This window comes from Berghia stephanieae, chromosome 11, assembly GCF_034508935.2.
Source record: "Berghia stephanieae isolate SIO BIC M18660-M18661 chromosome 11, UCSD_Bste_1.3, whole genome shotgun sequence".
In the NCBI taxonomy this organism is placed as follows: Eukaryota; Metazoa; Mollusca; class Gastropoda; order Nudibranchia; family Aeolidiidae; genus Berghia; species Berghia stephanieae.
This window is the reverse complement of record NC_088370.1, coordinates 43,080,160-43,098,635: the sequence shown is the minus strand read 5'-3', so window position 1 is coordinate 43,098,635 and position 18,476 is coordinate 43,080,160. Positions and strand designations below refer to the sequence as shown.

General features: G+C 36.4%; 1 protein-coding gene across 1 annotated transcript; it reads right to left on the bottom strand.

The window, feature by feature from the left end:
• Positions 1-507: 507 nt before the first annotated feature.
• LOC144957148 (putative peptidyl-tRNA hydrolase 2) lies at positions 508-18,269 on the bottom strand. Its single transcript, XM_078888166.1, has 5 exons — positions 17,890-18,269; positions 12,647-12,821; positions 9,754-9,843; positions 7,671-7,891; positions 508-3,557 (listed from the first exon to the last, which is right to left on the bottom strand). Exons 2-5 carry the CDS (start codon positions 12,752-12,754, stop codon positions 3,356-3,358), a joined length of 621 nt encoding a protein of 206 aa, XP_078744292.1. The 5' UTR covers positions 12,755-12,821; positions 17,890-18,269; the 3' UTR covers positions 508-3,355.
• Positions 18,270-18,476: the final 207 nt, after the last annotated feature.

Genomic DNA, 18,476 nt, shown 5'->3' with positions numbered 1-18,476 from the left:
ATTTCAAACTGAAATGATCAGAGATAAATCTTAAAATTTAAAATCTATTATAAAATCTCCTCCTATTTATCACATGCATATGACTTGAGAGTCAGAATTGTGTCTAAAAATACAATTGTCAGCATTAATTTCATATCGTCACATTACCAGTCTAAGGATAAGGGTCATGATTAAGTCCATCAGAGAACACTGCGTGGCATTTTCCCCTCTGAGCGGTATTTCAGTGCTAGGTCAACCTGACCCCATTAGTGGGGTCAGCCCATGGGTGGAACAGGTAGCGGTCAGTAGGAATCTGTGATGCCGCTGATGGTAATTAATTGTTGCAATATTTTATGGTATTGCTCAGTTGCTAACACAAATATGAAAATTGTTCCCTCACCACAAGCAAAGCAAGGGTTTCTTTCATCATATGCCATGGTTGGTAATAATGTATCCTCTTAAGGCTGCTCATAAGAGAGGTGTCAATTTAGTGGTTTTTGAGCTATCAATGAAATTAATTTGTTGTAATTTGCATATCAATAATTTAATTCCCAGCGGCAGAAAATGATTGAAACAAGCATCATTATAAAGTAAAAATGATGATCTTGACACATGCCAAGTTTTGTTGTCCGGGCAGTAAAACCTTAAAAGATATGAAATTTTTATTGTAAATTTCTTATTTGGCATGACTTGGTGAGATCCTTATTTTCTCTCACATAGTATTCCATGCCATGAATTATGTCCAAATATCAGTTTAGGAATAAAATATAAACCATTAAACGAAAATAATACTAATATTATTTTTTAAGCATTTAACTGATTTAAATATTATGAGTTTTGGGCACATTTGAAAGTCAACTTTTTAATGGCTTGATAACTTTTTTCTATACTTAAATTCCTTACGATTCAAGTCAAAATTATATTTTTTTATGACTGTTAGGCATTATAGTTTGAAGATGTATACGGTACTGCTTTTGTGTGGTTGTCTCAGGAAATGCCGACTTTATAGTGTCATATAGGTGTCAATGTTTAGGGTATTCTTGCATGTTGAATAAGTAATATAATGTAAGTTCAAGTTCTCCTTTTGTGCACAAGTGAATGTTTATAGACTGAAGCGTCCAGATATATATGGCAGTGATTTCCCAAAAATTAAATGATCTTGCTGTGGTATGCCTGTGGTGTTATACTGATTTGACTCTGGTTGTTATTCAATTGTTTTATCTCTAAATTTGACTGACTGGAGTTCAATGGTATATCAGATGACTTTATAAGACAATGACTAAATGTGTTTTCTTGGAGGAAAGGAGATGATTCTATATAAACTATATGGACAGTGTGTTCGTTTTGAATGTAGTTGGTCAATAAGGAGAAAAAGGTTACTACTTGGAATAAACTATATGCCCTCATACTTTTGAATCCTCTTTTGTCCACATACTATGTCCGTCTGTTTGAGCAAATCATTTAATTTAACAGTACCAGTGCTTAGTGTTAGTTGTAATTGATGATTGATACTGCAATATTTGTAGCATGTCCAGTAACCTTGTTGGGTGATTGATTTTTTCTTGTAAAGAAGTCATACTTTATAGGCAGATTGATAGTAAATTGAGATATTGAAATCATACACAATATTAGTTTTTAGTCTTTACTGGTCAATAAAATATTATCTTTATGAGTTATTTTACCACAATCATATCAATTTACTGTTATGATCAACACAACTGTTTGAGAGGAACGGAATTGGTAAAAACAATACACAGAACTTACAAAACCATGAATAAATCAAGAAAATCAACTGCCAATATGATAATATTGCACAGGAACATAGATGCATATATGTACTTTTGATATTTATTAAAATTCTTGAGATACTGCCGCTGAGTTTTGAATAACAAATTTTTTATTTAAGTGCACCATAATTTACAAGCACTTAAAATTAGATCAACATTTTGTGATATTCAAAGAAAACTATTAACCACAAGAATGTCAAATTTTTACTGATGTTTAGAAAGACAACTGATTTTTCAAATCAAAATAATGAAGTGAAAGAGTCTGTTATTGTTTTCCCGCTATACAGACATATTATAAGACCATAAATATCCATAATTGCCCCCATTGGACACGGCACTGCCTGATACCAGTTGAACTCCAATGACCTCATGCAGGTAGCGAGCAGGGAGGGTTATTGGTCCCTTGGGAGTTCCAACTGAAATAGTGCTGATTCCACGCAGTGAGAAAACAAAACAAATGCAAAAGCCAGGATTGGTTAAAAGCATTAAGTTCTCAAACTGAATTGATGCAATCAGATTATTCAAACTATACATGTGTGTACATAGACACACACTCACAACAAACACATTTCTTTATACCATACTCAATCTCGTATAACACACCCACAATCTCCTCCCCACATCTTTTTTGTTCATTTTACACCTTGGTAATATCAATTTAACTACCAATAACAAAATCATCTGTCTTATAAAAAAACATACAGCAGCTTTCACACATAAATGATGATGATGATGATGATGATGATGACGACAACGTCGAGAGAAATCAAACCTGCAAACTTAAAACAAATGACTAGTGCATAACCTTGTGCAACCAAACACAAACCGTTCCCCACCAACAAATACTAACTTACTTAGCCCTATCACTGCCGTGGGAGCATAGGTCATCAAAAGTCTTCTGTATTTAGTCTGATTCTGAGCAACTTTCTCCGTACCTTTCCATGAATAGCCTTCATTCCTTTGTGCGGGTTTGTGGTCTTGTAGTACGACAGTCAGCTTCTTACCTGAAGGTACCCGTTTTGATTGAATATAATGCTATATAAACGCTCATATGTCTCTCATGTCTCCTCTACAATTAGCATGGTCAGGACACTGACATAGGTCAGATGAGGCCTTTTTATCTTCAACAAGCCAATTCATGCCAGTACTCTTTTCCATATTCCCTACAGGTTCTTTGTCAAAGCCTGTCTAGCACCATTTTGTATCCCTCAAGGTATGACCTCTTGTCAAAGCCTGCCTGGTACCATATGTTGTTGTCTTTCCCTCAAGGTATGACCTCTCTTGTCAAAGCCTGCCTGGTACCATATGTTGTTGTCTTTCCCTCAAGGTATGACCTCTCTTGTCAAATCCTGCCTGGTACCATATGTTGTTTGCTTCCCCTCATGGTATGACCTATCTTGTCAAAGCCTGCCTGGTACCATTTGTTGTTGGCTTTCCCTCAAGGTATGACCCATCTCTATTTCCTCGTCCTCTAGATAGATTGGTACAAAAAAAAAAGTTGACCTACCTCCCTCATTCCATCCCCTTCAGCTCCTCCCCATCTTATATTTACACAGAGCCTTCTACACCCACTCCCCACCAACTCTACATCACAATAACTTTAATTTTCCTGTCACTCTGTCTACATCATCAATTTTTCCAAAGACCGCTAGAACTGTCGTCGATCCTGGGGCGACTTGTGTGTGACCAGCGTCCTGCACCAGATAATGTTCCAATTTTAAAGTGGCTGCCTGCTCAGCGAGAGTCTCTAGATGTAGGGTGCTGTCACCACGCAAAACAATTTTCATCTCTCTGAAAAAAAAATTTTTAAATAAAAAAATAAATAAAATGGAGAAACTTATAATTTGTTATATCCCTTTACAATAATGGTTTGAGACTATTAATCCAATCTGATCAAACAATTTTTCCCGCTGTTTATCCGAGTATTAAAAAAATGTATTTTTTTCAAATTGAGTTTTTATATAGTGCAATATCCACTAAACATGCTCAAAGCGCTTTGCAAGGGTTCCCTGACCAACAGCAACACGTAACATGTTGAATGAGACATGACGCCCATTAGGCGATACTACAATTTTTTGGGACAGAGACAAAATAGAGTTTTTATATAGTGCAATATCCACTAAACATGCTCAAAGCGCTATACCAGGGGTCCCTAGCCAACAGCAACACTTAACGTAAGAGGGCACATGACGCCTGTTAGGCAATATTACATTTTTTTTTCGGACTGAGAAAATGCTGTCAATGGCCAGGTACTCATTTTACACCTGAATATGGTGAGAAAATGTGAGTAAAGAGCCTTTTCCAAGGACTCAACTATGCGCCAAGCGAGGCTCAAACCCAGGACCTTACAATCCAAAAGCGAGCATCTTACCACTAGACCACATAGCCGCACAATCACAAAAACTAACCAAGAGAACAGTAACACCATTGAATTGAGACTCCGACCTTGTAATACTGTCATGGCAGTTTTTTGCATCGCTTGAGGCCGCAAAAAAATGGCAAAAATCGCTGAATTGCATTGCGGCCGAAAAATTTGCAAAATTTTTAAAATTTTCGAGATTTTGCCAAAATTTAAAAAAAATAATTTTTTTTTTAATTTAGTGGGGACGGACCAGTGATGATAATCTTCCGTGGATTTTTTCACAAATGTTCCGTTGTTTTTGTCATGTCATACAATTTCTGCTAAGTGGTAGTTCATGAAAAAAAAAAAATGCCTTCTATCATTTTTTGACACCTCTGCTCAGTTGCATGAATTTTGGTGACACTCCTTTATTTATGACGTTAGTCTAGACACACTGGCGCCGAATGTCAAAAGTAGCACAAGGCACATGGTGGCCATGGATGAGATGATGATCGAAAGGGAAAGGGATGGAGCAAATGAGTATAAATATTAATGTACCTTTAAGCTGTAGCATAATAGTACATTTGGCGATTTTATAAGCCTGTCTTTTTTTTTTTGTTCCTTTTTGATTTTTTTGTTTTTTTTTTTTGATTGTTCTAAATTTGTTAATAGTATTCAATACAACTTGTGTCTAATTTAAAAAAGAAAATTTAAAAATAAATTCATCAATTCCCCCTCTCTCCCTCTCATATCCATATTTCTCTCTCAGCCACCCTTCAATCTTCATATTATGTTTATAGATATCATTTGGTAATAGAGAGATAATAAGTTGGGCTGATCGATTTAAGAAATGGTTGGTTAAAGGCTAATTTAAATTTGATTTGTCGATGGAATATGTTTTGCAATTAATTAAAGATTCTTATTTATAAGCTGCATCATCACAAGGTTACAATAATACAGACACTAACCGGGTTTGTTATGTAAAAACAAATACCTCCTGGTCTTTTGGCCAAAAGTTTATCATAATCACTTGATATATAGTGGGTGACATTATAGGCCTCTAAAATGTTTAATTGGAAATGACAATTCATTAAATTATATTTGCAAAAGGTCAGGATGTAATGATCAGAAGAAGTGCTTTAGGACTAATAATATATTAAATAACTATGAATAGCTATGTTATATTTGCATTAGATTTGGGTCTGACTGACGGGCCAGTAGATTTTCCTCCTTTTTGACAAATTTTCATTATCATCACTGGGGGACCTGTGCTTGTGTCAGGATGAAACAGTAAGATAATCTTAAAATAAGTACACTGATAGCGTGTTCTTCCTTTTTCTCGGGTACTTTAATTGTAATTCTAGAACATTTTACTAGATCCCATTTTCTTCCTTTTTTTCTGGCACTAATATGACCTTACATTTGTTGCAAGCGCCGCGAAACCCTTAAAAACAAATAAATACCTTTCTCTGTCATGAATGAATTATAGCTTTTTATGAAAATTAATCACAACTTTTTGCAAATATTTTGCTGTTTTTAGCTTGCAAAATTTGGGATGATTTTTTTTGCAAAAACCCGCCATGTCAGGTAATAAGGTTACATTGCTGTTTGGTGAGAACAGCAAGGTTAATGATTGTATTCCAAAAGGAAATTGGCAAAATTATTGGATGAAAAAATCCAAACTCGAATGAGTCCAGACCTGCCAACCCTTCACATTCCAAAAGTGGAATCAGAATGCCTGAAAATAGGAATTTGAGACAAAATATAGGAATTTCACCCCCCCCCCCCCCCCCCCCCCCCGCCTCTTTTAAAAAAAATTGTTCTAACCATTATCATCATTTTTTGAAAATCGGAATTTTAGAGACAATGGCGGAATAATACAAAAAGGAAGAGTGAAAATAGGAATGATTCCACCAAAAGCGGAAGGGTTGGCAGGTATGGGAGTCTAATGTCCCTTTTAAAACTCTATGATCATACAACTGCCAAGACAGAATTGAGAAGAAAGGATTATTCTAACAGGAAGAATAGAAAGTGCAGGGTGCCCAAAACTTCAGCAGAAAAAAATTTGAGACCGTATAAAAAAAAAGAATGAAAGTGTCTTGAAGCCATGTATGCAGTAATAAATCAAAACATATCTTGAAAGAATTGAAGAGATAAAGTGCTCTAAGGTTGGAATGCATATCATAGCGGCAAACCTTTTAACTCTCTCCTTGAGATGCACATTCCTCCCACCAAATCCAAGCATCAGTAACACACTTTATAGTCACCTGGAACAACTACAAAAGACGTCTAACTTCTACGTCATGGCACAAGGCCGAAGGGCTAGAGCTCAGGTGGTCGCTGGTTCGGATAAGTAACTCTCTCCTTACCAACCATTTTCAGGATTCTCCCCAAAACTTCACACCCAACTAACACAAAAATAGATTTTTTATCACGAAAACACAAAAGCAGTAAAGTTCTTGCCATACATAATTTCTTTAGCAAAACATGCTTTAAAACGCAGTCCGTTTTCTTTAAATTTTATGATGTAGGTGCAAGAAAAATTTGAATAAGAAAAATGTTGGTTGTATCGTAACAAATGTGACGATTTTACTCTAGTTGGTGAGGAAAGGGTTAAAAAAAAAAAAACGGGATACCAAGACACACAGTATCGTCATGACCTAAAACACCAGTATGTTTGGACTGATCTCGATTTAGAGCCTTTTCTGGTCCTTGTTTTTAATTTTCTAGTCAAAAAAAAAAAAATCCTGTGAAATGCAAGGGTCTTTTCCAATCCCGTGCTGCCATGTAAATGTGTACAATGGAGAGCCAAAATGAGCCATATTTTTTTAAAATGCGTACAATTCTGAAAAAACGATAATTTCACTAAATCTGACACGGGGCAATTAAACCATACTAGCAATAATGTAATCAATATTTAAATTAGTGAATAAGTTTACACTTTATAGACTATATAAATATTATCAACTTCCATATCCATGTACATAAATTTGATATGACCCTGCCGGATAATATTACATTGAACTCACTTCATGAACTTCTGGGTCAAGAAACAGATAGTGTTTAAGTACACCAAAAAAGTGTATGAATGTTTAAAATAATAAATTTTTAAAAATTTTAAAAATAAAATTCCCTTTATTCATCCCGTAGGGAAATTTGTCTCCAGGGTCTATTCCAAGGGAAGACTGGAATAACCCAGGCGTTAGCCGCAGTGCAGCACCACAAATTGAGCTAAGGCGAGGTGACTTGCTCAAGGCCACACAGCACGGCGGCGGGTGATCGAACTCAACACCTTTTGGGTAGGAAGCAAAGACCGTACCGCTGAGCCACGCTGTCCCCTAATAATAGAAATTTAATCATACGTAGAATCCTCAGCAAAATGTGTACAATGAATGAAAATGCATAAAAATATACCCATTTTTTACGTAAGGTTGGCACTACTGCCAATCCAATTTTTTTTTTACTTTCTTTAAAATTTTCTCCAGACTGCCATATTGGGACATTCCAGATTTGATCAGGACATTTGGCCACTCACTATCTATCACTCTATCTTACCGACATACCCTGTATGGCTCCACGCCATCATTGATTCAGCTTTAGAATCATCCTCCATCATATTTCGGAAAAGGCGAAGAGTCGCATGAGCCACCTGCGCCGCTATCTTCCCCGTACCCATGTTGAGCTCACAGTTGACGGCAAACACCATTTTGTAAGCCTTGAAAACATCACCGGGGAGAAAGCTCTCATCCTCATCACTGCTATCGCTGCAAGCTTGCAGATGGACCTGCAAGATGAAAGATGATTGAGCTCTTTGTTGAGTTGTCAAATGAAAATATAACGGTGAGCAGTGGCAACTAATCTTTTCACACATTATAAAAATAGATAAATAAAAAATTGAGCTTTTATACCGCTTAATATCCACTTAACATACTCAAAACGCTGTACAAGGGGCCTTGGCCAACAGCCACACTTAACATGTAGACGGGATAGGACACCTCTTAGGCAATATTACAATTTTTTTTCGGACAGAAACAATGCTGTTGACTGCCAGGTACTCATTTTACACATAAGTAAGGCGAGAGAATGCGAGTAAAGAGTCTTTTCCAAGGACTCAATTATGTGCCGAGTGAGGCTCGAACCCAGGACCTTCCAATCCAAAAGTGAGTGTCATACCACAAGACCATAGCCGCACATTATAATACTTGCACAGGTGAGAAAAGCACATGCAAACACACACACAAACATGCACTCTATAAAAAAAATATTTCCAAACAACAAGAATCTACCACAAGACACTCAAAAGCAAATTTACATAATCTAAAACCTTTACATAATTTAATTAATGTCGATGCTATATGGGTCATATTGTCTATCTAGCATTTTAGGGTGGGCAAAATGCTATATGGCATATGCTATTTACTTATGGCCAAGATAGAGCTTTAGAGCAAGCAAGATGTTATTTAGCCCACTCACAGCATTTTAAAGGGTAAAAATATAATAAAATGGGACATGGGCCATACGTCATTATTATTTTTTGGTGGACAAAATGCTATATAGGCTAAACATACCAGTGTGGCTATGTGGTCTTGTGGTATGACACTCGCTTTCGGATTGGAAGGTCCTGGGTTCGAGCCTAGCTCGGTGCATAGTTGAGTCCTTAGAGAAGGCTGTTAACAGCATTGTCTCTGTCCGAAAAAATTGTAACATCGCCTAACAGGCGTCATGTCTCGTCCTAAATTTTAAATGTTGCTGTTGGCCAGGGGGCCCTTGTACAGCGCTTTGAGCACATTAAGTAGATATTGATTGCGCTATATAACAGCTCATTAAAAAAAAAATATTTTAAAACATGCAGCCTACACAAAATTAAGACGAGCAGGAGCCCAATTCGAGGTCATTGTGAACTCAGTAACAGTGTACAGATATATTACATCAGGCCTGTATCTGCCCCCTTAAAAAAATTGACTGAAAATCTGTGACACGTTTGGGTCCGGGCCCCGGTAGAGGGTCAGGGGATGTTGTCCCCCTGAAGCTGAAGCTTTTCCAATATAACATGAGCAAAGATCCCCATTTCCCGGAATATTTTCTTAGAATTTTATCAATTCAATAGGCTGTGAAACAAAATGAAAAAAATTTATTTTTTTTTCCCCGCGGAGCGAAATTGCCGGCAAATTTACAGGCCTGATACATATGGAGGTCTGATAACTGAAAACAATCATGGGCCTGATTCTGTTGTAATAGACAATATTTTGCGTTGGTTTGAGAGTATAATATAACAATCAGCCCATAACAAGTTGGGTTATCAGACCTGCAAATAAGGACGTGTCGAATGCTACCCATAAGCCTAGTTTCTGGGATCAACGATGATCCTTTGAAAAATTTTAGATGGATCATATCCATACCAGTTGATTTGTCGACCCTCAATTTCCACAGAAACCTTTATATTTTATTTTCCCAAATTTGTACAGTGCACTAAACCTGTTCTAAATTTCTAAAGTTCAAGACTTCGTAGATCTCCAACTGGTTCCTTGGTAAAATTCTGCTAAAACATTAGCTATGGTAATAGTAAGCAGGCCTGGCAGCTAATGGTCACAATCAGTGATAAACTCATTGCCCTAATACAAAATGTCCAAATTAACAATAACTTACATCAAGGGGAAGATCCAAATTTTTATCGTTGTTTTCAAGAATCCATCCCACTGCCAAGTCAGCAGATTGATTTCCGGTGTAGAATAAAGCCTGGGAGAGAATTTTTAAAATAATAAATATTTTCACCAAAAAATAAAAAAATAAATAAAATTGCTCTCATTCATACTTGCAATAATAAACAATTTACTCCGATCTAAACATATTTGGTAAGTAACTGAATATCAAAATTTATAAAACCATTTCCTGATAATCCAAAACACAGTCTTTAACTCACTTATTACCGACAGTTCTCAAAATTATTACTAAAATCTCACTCCCACCCAATATAGAAATTGAATGTTTTAACTCAAATTTAAACGCACAAAACAGTATTAAGTTTTGTAAATATAACAACACCTTTTCTTTAAATATTTTGATTTAAAAAACAAATCTAAGTCAGAAAAAATGTTGGTTGTATCGTAACAATTAATGTGACGATTTTCCTGTAGTTGGTAAGGAGAGGGTTAACCAGAAAATGTGTTCATATTTATATTATCAAATCTTTTGTTACTTTGATTTTCGAATTTTTAACACGCTTTAAGGTCATTCAGCTTTTAGAAATGGTAGACAGCACAAAAGTCACAGCTGCCAGTGGGAAATGTTTAAAAAGGAGGAATTTTCAGAATATTCATAGATGTATCTGCCCCTGTTCAAAATGGAACACATTTCACATACAAAGAAGAGGCAGTAGGTGCATGATCGCAGGAATCCAAAGGATGTGGAACCAGTTTATTGGAATATCAGAATGGAGGATAATAGCATGGACAATCATAATAAAGTAAATCCAATAATTAGCAGAGATTAGGCAGCAATGAATTGCTTTTTTTACTTTGCTTTTAAGGGTTTTACGGCGCTTGCAACACATTTAGGTTATATCAGCACCAGTAAAAAGGAAGAAAATGGGATAGTAGAAAGTTCTGAAATTACAATTAAAGCACCCAAGAAAAAGTAAGACATAGGGGAACTGGGAACAAATTGGGATAAGATGTAGATTCCAAGAGCAAACCACCAATGTACTTAGTTTGAGATCACCTATAAGTCTCATCCGGACACAAACACAAAATCCAACAAAGAGGAATACACTCAAATGCTGACATTATACACTAAAAATAACAAATAAAATAATACATAACAGAGAGATGATTTACAAGGAAAAGAATACCATCTCCCAAAACAATAACTATGCATTTGACTGTTTCCCTCCCAGCCAGGACTCCGACCAGGGCCAGGAAAAAAACAAGTAATCTCATTCCAAGACAAAGACAGAAAGCATGTTGGAAAAGAGATATAAGGGGTTAGAAGACACAGCATGTACCTCCCTGCCCGCTATGGGAGGTCAGGATCCCTACCCAGGCAGCAATGAATAAGATAATTAGAAAGTTCAAGTCAGTGTCTGTGATTGTGACACTCTCTGTCTTTCTCCTGACACCCAAGACTCATAGCGCAACATCAGACCCTAAGTTAGGGGATTCATAGTCATGAAATCCAAAAAAAAAAAAACATTTTATGACGCTCAGATTAGTCAATTTACATGAGAAAAAACATCCACATGTAATTAAGAAATAAACTTGAAGAAAAAATGTGATTTTAAAAAATCACGGCAGGAAAAAAAACAGAAAAAAAAGTGATTGTTTTTGTTTTTAAGGGTTTTACGGCACTTGCAACACATTAAGGTCATATCAGTGCCAGTAAAAAGGAAGAAAATGGGATAGTAAAAAGTTCTAGAATTACAATGAAAGCATGCAAAAAAAGGTAAGAAAAAGGGGAATTGGTTCAAATAAGAAACAGGTGTAGATTCCAAGAGCAGACTATCAAAGTATTTAGTTTGAGATCACTAAAAGTCTCATCCAGACACAAGCACAGGTCCCTACTAAGGGACTCAAATGTTTTACAAATCATATATTATAAAAAAAAAAAAACATAACAGAGTGCATAACAGAGATAATATGATTTACAAGGAAAAAAATATCATCTCCCAAAATTAACTATACATGACTGTTTCCCTCTCACTCTCAGCCAGGCATCTGGCCAGGACCAGGCCAAAACCAAGTAATCTCATTCCAAGACAAAAACAGAAAGCAAGTTGGAAAATAGATATAGGGGGGATAGAAGACACAGTAAGTACCTCCCTGCCCACTATGGGAGGTCAGGAACCCCACCCAGAAATAAAAGTGAGAGTTGGCAGCTTTGCACATTATTCCCTACTAGGAAACAGGGAGGAATAAGTCAAGTCAGATAGTTTCTAATACCAGCGCAAAATCACTGAGAGAAGGCTTACTAGGGATTTAAAAAATGTACACATTTTCACTCTCACGGTAACACAAGATTACATCAGACTGCTTCCCTCATGAAAACGGTTCCTGGCAAAACTAAAACATTTCATTCCCGGATGACTATAGAGAACTGCGTAGAGAACCCACCAGTAGCCTCTCCAACCATTCAAAAGTACCTCAGCTACACCCATAGATCACAACTCAAAATTTTGAAAAGGGAGGAACTTTATGCATGGTTGTTATAACAAATCTCACCCAGAAGCCTCAACAAATGGAAATCATGGTATATTCACACCAACACAAGGTTTGAAAAAAAAAAAAAGTAAAATAAAAAGACACTTACCAAATTATTGCAAAACACTAGAATTTGAGAAGGGAAGGGAGCCATAGCGGAGAAAACGGGGACAGCGGATGTTCACTAGACAGCGGAAAATTGAGACCTATGTACATCATACTTGGGTTATTTGTGGCTTAGGAGTACAGAGTCTTGTCTTGTACGGAAAAATGGCAACCTTGATGTTCAAGACAAATGTTCATATTTCAATTATCCAAAGCTGTTTCTTTCTTTTTTTTTTACTTACATGAATAGCTGCATTCCTGGAGAAACCCATGCCCATTATGAGGGCAACACTCTCTTCATTGGGTTGGAAGAAAGAGTCGGCAATGGCACTTGATTCGTTGGCTGACATTTTTCAAAACTCCTTTTATACTGAAACTCTCAGTCACAGAAAGGGTCCTATTCAGTGACGTCACTAACTGTGGGAGGTAGGGAATGAAAATACAAATAGAATAAGGGATTAATGCTGAGTGTTAGCAACAAAATTCTGATGTCTGAATTATAATTATTTGGTCTCCAGAATTCTGCTATATAACAGAAGAAAGGGATCTCTTCATAGATAAGATATAAGATCAAGCTAAAAAGGGACACGCTTAAATGGTTAGGTAGGAAACATTATATATTTAAAAAACAAAAAAAACAAAAACAAACCCACTTTGCATTGATAGAGTGTATACACAGAAATTATGTACTTGCGATCAAAAGAAAGTATACACATTTAAAATCGTCGTTACTTTTTTATCTGTTGGTGTAGGCTAATGATTTTCCACTGAGTTGTTTACCATTAGCCTTTCGGTGTACCGATAGTTGATGTTTTTGATTTTGACCTGAAATTCTCTCATCACGTCGTACACATGCTAAAATGACTTTTTAGCCCATTACTCTGGACAGGAAGTGTCTAGATTAATTTTTTTTCCCATCCGTGTCTTCTTGAAACATATTCAAGGCAGGAAAACACAATTAAAAATACCATCCATTAATCTACGCGATGTCATGACTTAGTGTAGAGCAACGTGCACGTGCCATTGGTCATTTCAAGCTGGGCAGCCAGTGACCAATGACGTAAGAATGCTTAATACCACAAGGAGAACTGTATATGCATTAGTGGATCAATCTGAAATGACACAAACGGTAAGGGACTAACGAATCTACAGTTCTCCTTATATACAGGAGACTATTCAGACTGATTCCGGTCTTAATAGTATGTTGATTGCACATGCGCATTGGAAATTGTGTCTGAATAGCGATGGGAGACCATTCAGACTAGAGTCTGAATAGCCGCAGCCAATGAAATGCAATCATTCAATACTTGTTGGTGGGCAAGGCTGTCGTTATTCCCAGACATGTCTGCCATTATAGAAAACTGATTATTAGCAGACACCTGTCTGGCAATAATTTTAAAAACCTGGACTTTTGATTATTGGCAGACCCTGTCTGGGAATAATCAATTTTCGTTATTGGCAGACACTGTCTGGGAATCACCAATTTTCGTTTTTGGTAGAAAGATTATATGCAAAATGCCAAACAAGACGTGAAAAATACCAAACAATCTGAAAAAAATGCCAGTGGTTATTTGTGTCCCGAATCAGACAATATCAAGTAATATTTAACACAAGATGAAAGTAAATAGTGATCAAATGTCAAATGTTAAAAAGCAAATGAATCAATGAAATTTTAGTTTTTGTCACTTTGAACTGAAAACGTCAAACTGGCAATTTGCCTTTTTTTTCAACCAGCAAGAAAGTTGTTAATCATCAAATCTGTTCATAGTCCACCAACCTTTAAAATCTTCACTACCTATCTACCTGTTAACTTTATTGATCATCTTTTACTTCCATAATTTGTTCATTCTGACCACAATTTTGGGGATATTGATGATGGCCAATGAATTCCTAGGCCTAGGTGTTGTTCGCCCCAAAACCGACCACACCTGTCTTTTTCCTGTCTTCTTCATACAAGACAATACAATTTATTATCACACGTGCACAAAACTAGATCCAACAACATATTCAAATCAGAGATGAAAATAACTATCAAAACAAGGAAGCAAGATGGTGGAAATATGTCTAGCTCATACTCTTATATGAATTTTAAGATATACATCGATATCGGTGTGGATAGACAGCTCAGTGGGTTAGACCAGCAGCTTTCATTTTGCTTCTTTCAGCTGCATGCACAGGTTCGAACCCAATTGCTCCCCCCCCCCTTTTCTTTTTTTAGTGAGTCTATTCTTTTCTCCTTTTTTGTTTGACCTTGTTCCATTTCTAAAGCATGAACTTCTTAAAATTGTTTTTATTTTTATTCTTTTTTTCTTTCTCTTTCTGTTTGTTTGCTATTTAATTATTTATTCTTTTTAGAATATACTTTTTGAGATCGGAGTGGGGACGAATAGGACAATTTGCTAGAAAGGAACCAGAGAGAGAGAGAGAGAGAGAGAGAGAGAGAGAGAGAGAGAGAGAGAGAGAGAGAGAATCTTTTTTTAAAGAGGGGGGGTGGGGGGTGGTGGTGGTGGATGGGACATTTATCATTTGCAACGCTCTAGACTGGGAAAAAAGGGGAGCAAATAAATAGGATTCGAACCCAAAGCGTTGACTCTGACAAGCCTCCTAAGGCAGACGACTTAGACTTAACCATTCAGCCATGACACCCACATGAAAGTCCACGCATATTGTGTGTATAAATAACCTTTTATCCATCTACTGTTTTATTGTTGGTTAATTTTATGATTTATTGCTTTTTAATTAACTTAACTTATTTCTATGTGCATTACGAACCATCCCATATTCTGGAATGTAGATAAAAGTAAAATTCAAAAAAGGGTCTGGGAATAAGAAATTTCAGTATTCCCAGACATGTCTGAGTCTGAGGGAGGCCTTCTGAAAGCTCCTCTACATCCCCAGTATTCTTGTTCTAGTAGGGGGTTTGGGAGGGGGAAATTTTTTTTATAACGTTCTAGTAGGGGGTTTGGGAGGGGGGAGACTTTTAAAAAAAAGAGTTTCCCCCCTCCCAAACCCCCTACTAGAACATTATAAAAAAAGGTGGCGTTTTTATGCACCTCCGTCGGAGGTGTACAAAAATGCACCGTTTTTATGCACCTCTGTTGGCGGTGATGGTAAATTAATGAAAATGTTGCTGCATACGTCCATGAAGTTTAACTAGTTTTAGATTGTAGTTTTGCACGCTGCTTAGTGATTACTGATGTACGTTTTTATACAACGATAATAAATTAAAGAATAATAATAATAATTTTAAAAATCAAAGGTAAAAAGAAACATGGCACACAAACACTGATCTCAAATAAACAAATAAATAATTTTAGAAAATTAAAACTGAAGTTTTTGAAAAAAAAGAAAGAAAGAAAACAAACAAATGATGTCTTTCTCAATAAAGTAAACTGTTTTTAAAAAAATGTCTTCAATGGGAATCGAACCCAGTACTTTCAATGTTCGAGTGAGTCACCTGAATGTTCATCACATTTAATAAGGTCTTTCACTTTCTAAAACATTATTTTACCTTCAATGCAACTTCTATTTTCTGGTTTTATATTTCGATTTTTAAATTATTATTACTTTTATATAAATTTATTAACAAATACATCCTACAGATGTCACAATATAACTCGCCATGTCCATATACAGAAACACAATATCGCTGATGAAATTGGGTGGGATGCGCATGCGTGACGGAGGTGTATAAAAACGATCCGTTAAGATACACCGTCATAAAAACACTAGAGACAAGAATAGTGGGGATGTAATGTAGGAGCTTTCGGAAGGCCTCCCGAGTCTGACAAAAAGAATAAGACATTTTCGTATGGCTGCGGTTATTCAGAGTCGACTCTGAATAACTGTCTATGGTTATTCAGAGTCGGGGAGTCCACTCTGAATAACTGTAGACAGTTGACTCTGAATAACTTCCAGTTATCAACCATCGACTCTGAATAACTTCTGTTTTTGTTTGCTTCCTTCACCAACCCTATGGAAAATATTTTACTTTTTTATTTTCTTCTCTCTACCTGTTCTAGGAAAAATCGTTTTTTTTGCATCGTTTGTCAGATTTTGCTGATTGCGGCCGCAAAATTTGCAATTTTTTGGAAATTATCGAGATTTTGCAACAACAACAAAAAAAAAAAAAACAAAACAAAAAAAAATAAAAAAATTTAAATATAGTGGGGACTAGTGATATAATCTTCCGCGGATTTCTGGGATTTTAGGATTTGTTCATAAATGTTCCGTTGTTTTTTATCATGTCAAACATTTTCTGCTCAGTGGTAGATCAGGGGGAAAAAAACAATAATATGCCTTCTATCATTTTTTGACACCTCTGCTCAGTTGCATGAATTTTGGTGACACTCCTTTATTTATGACGTTAGTCTAGACACGCTGGCGCCAAATGTCAAAGGCAGCACAAGACACATGGTGGCCATGGTTGAGAAGGTGATCGAAAGGGAAGGGGATGGAGCAAATGGGTGTAAATATTTGTGTACTTTTTAGCTGTAACATGATAATACATTCATTTGACGATTTTATAGGGTTTATAAGCGTGTCTTTTTTTTTTTTTTCATCTTCCTTTTTAAGTTTTGTTTTGTTTTTGTTTGATTGTTCTGAATTTGTTAATAGAATTCATTACAACTTGTGTCTAATTATAAAACAATCTAAAAAAAAATAAAAATCAATTCATTAATTCTCTCTCTCTCTCCTCTCTCTCTCTCTCTCTCTCTCTCTCTCTCTGCCACCCTTCTATCTATCTCATATTAAGTTTATAGATATCATTTGGTAATAGAGAGATAATAAGTTAGGCTGATCAATTTAAGAAATGATTGTTTATAAGCTAATTTAAATTTGCTTTGTTGATGGAATATGTTTTGCAATTGATTAAAGATTCTTATTTATCATATAAGCGACTGAAGTTGAAAAATCGCCAAGTTTTAGTTTTAAGAATTTGGCACTAAAATCGCCAAAGTCACAAAATAACCGTAGTAAAATGAAAGAAACTCATCTCGCAAGACCTCAACTCGATAATTCGATAGGCTACTCGGCTCTAAATATATGTACACATTGTTATCCAGGGTCGACTCTGAATAACCATCTACAGTTATCCAGAGTCGACTCTGAATAACTGCCTACAGTTATCCAGAGTCGACTCTGAATAACCACTTCGTTTTCGTATTCTCAGAGATATGTCTGAGAATAATCACAGGGTGGGCAAACACCTATACCACACCACTGGTCACTGCTGGGCCTAGCCTAGAGACTAGAGACTATAGTCTATGGCTTAGACTTTAGAGTAGTTAGAGTTAGCGTTGGCATTAGCAGAGTAGAGTGTCTAAGTTAGACTCTAACTCTAACGTCTCTAGGTCTAGACCTCGACTCTATCTAGATATCTATCTACGCTTGAGAACACTAAATGCAGAGGTGTGTGGAACTGAACAATTGGTAGGGTGTAATTAATGGATTCATGTAAATAATTAGTAATTCGCCTTCTTACTTTCTTCCAACTTGGCTGGCTTGGTGGCTTCTCCCAGTCACAAGTCCCACAGAGGTAGCCTACAGTCTACAGTCTATCTCCAGACAAGTAAGGAAGCGAAAGGAAGCCAATTTTTCGAAAAGAGCTCCAATAATCGCCATGCTGTTTCTAACTGCTGTACTGCAATAGTTTGCTCATTTTCCGATCAGAGAAGTGCTGGGCTATTGACTGGTCAAGTCGGTGCTTTACTTGCGCCGGTGTACCACGCGAGAATGACTCTACCAAAAAAAAAAAGACTCTAGAGTTAAATTGGCGTACGCGAGGCACTCACTCGAGAGTTAGTCTCGCGGCCGCTAAAAACCCTCTAGAGTCTGTCTGATCCAGAGATTTTTCATAAAAACAAGATGGCCGACGGCTTCCTGTATGTGGCTATATATATATAGATATATATGAAATGGATGGATGGATTGATTTTTTTTTATAGATAGATCAAGGAATTTACCCAATGGAAACCGTACGGTGCTCTTATTGGCTAACCAACCAGCGGCCTCGATGAGAAAAATATCCGCCATTGAGACGTTGGCTGGGAATCGCGTTACTATAGTAAC

Bases quoted from the DNA above. Each gene is read 5' to 3' on its own strand.
- LOC144957148 (XM_078888166.1), bottom strand. From the start codon at position 12,754: ATGTCAGCCAACGAATCAAGTGCCATTGCCGACTCTTTCTTCCAACCC. The intron at 9,844-12,646 runs GTAAGTAAAAAA...ATTCTCTCCCAG, and splicing joins CCAGGAATGCAGCTATTCAT to GCTTTATTCTACACCGGAAA. The intron at 7,892-9,753 runs GTAAGTTATTGT...TTCATCTTGCAG, and splicing joins ATTTGGATCTTCCCCTTGAT to GTCCATCTGCAAGCTTGCAG.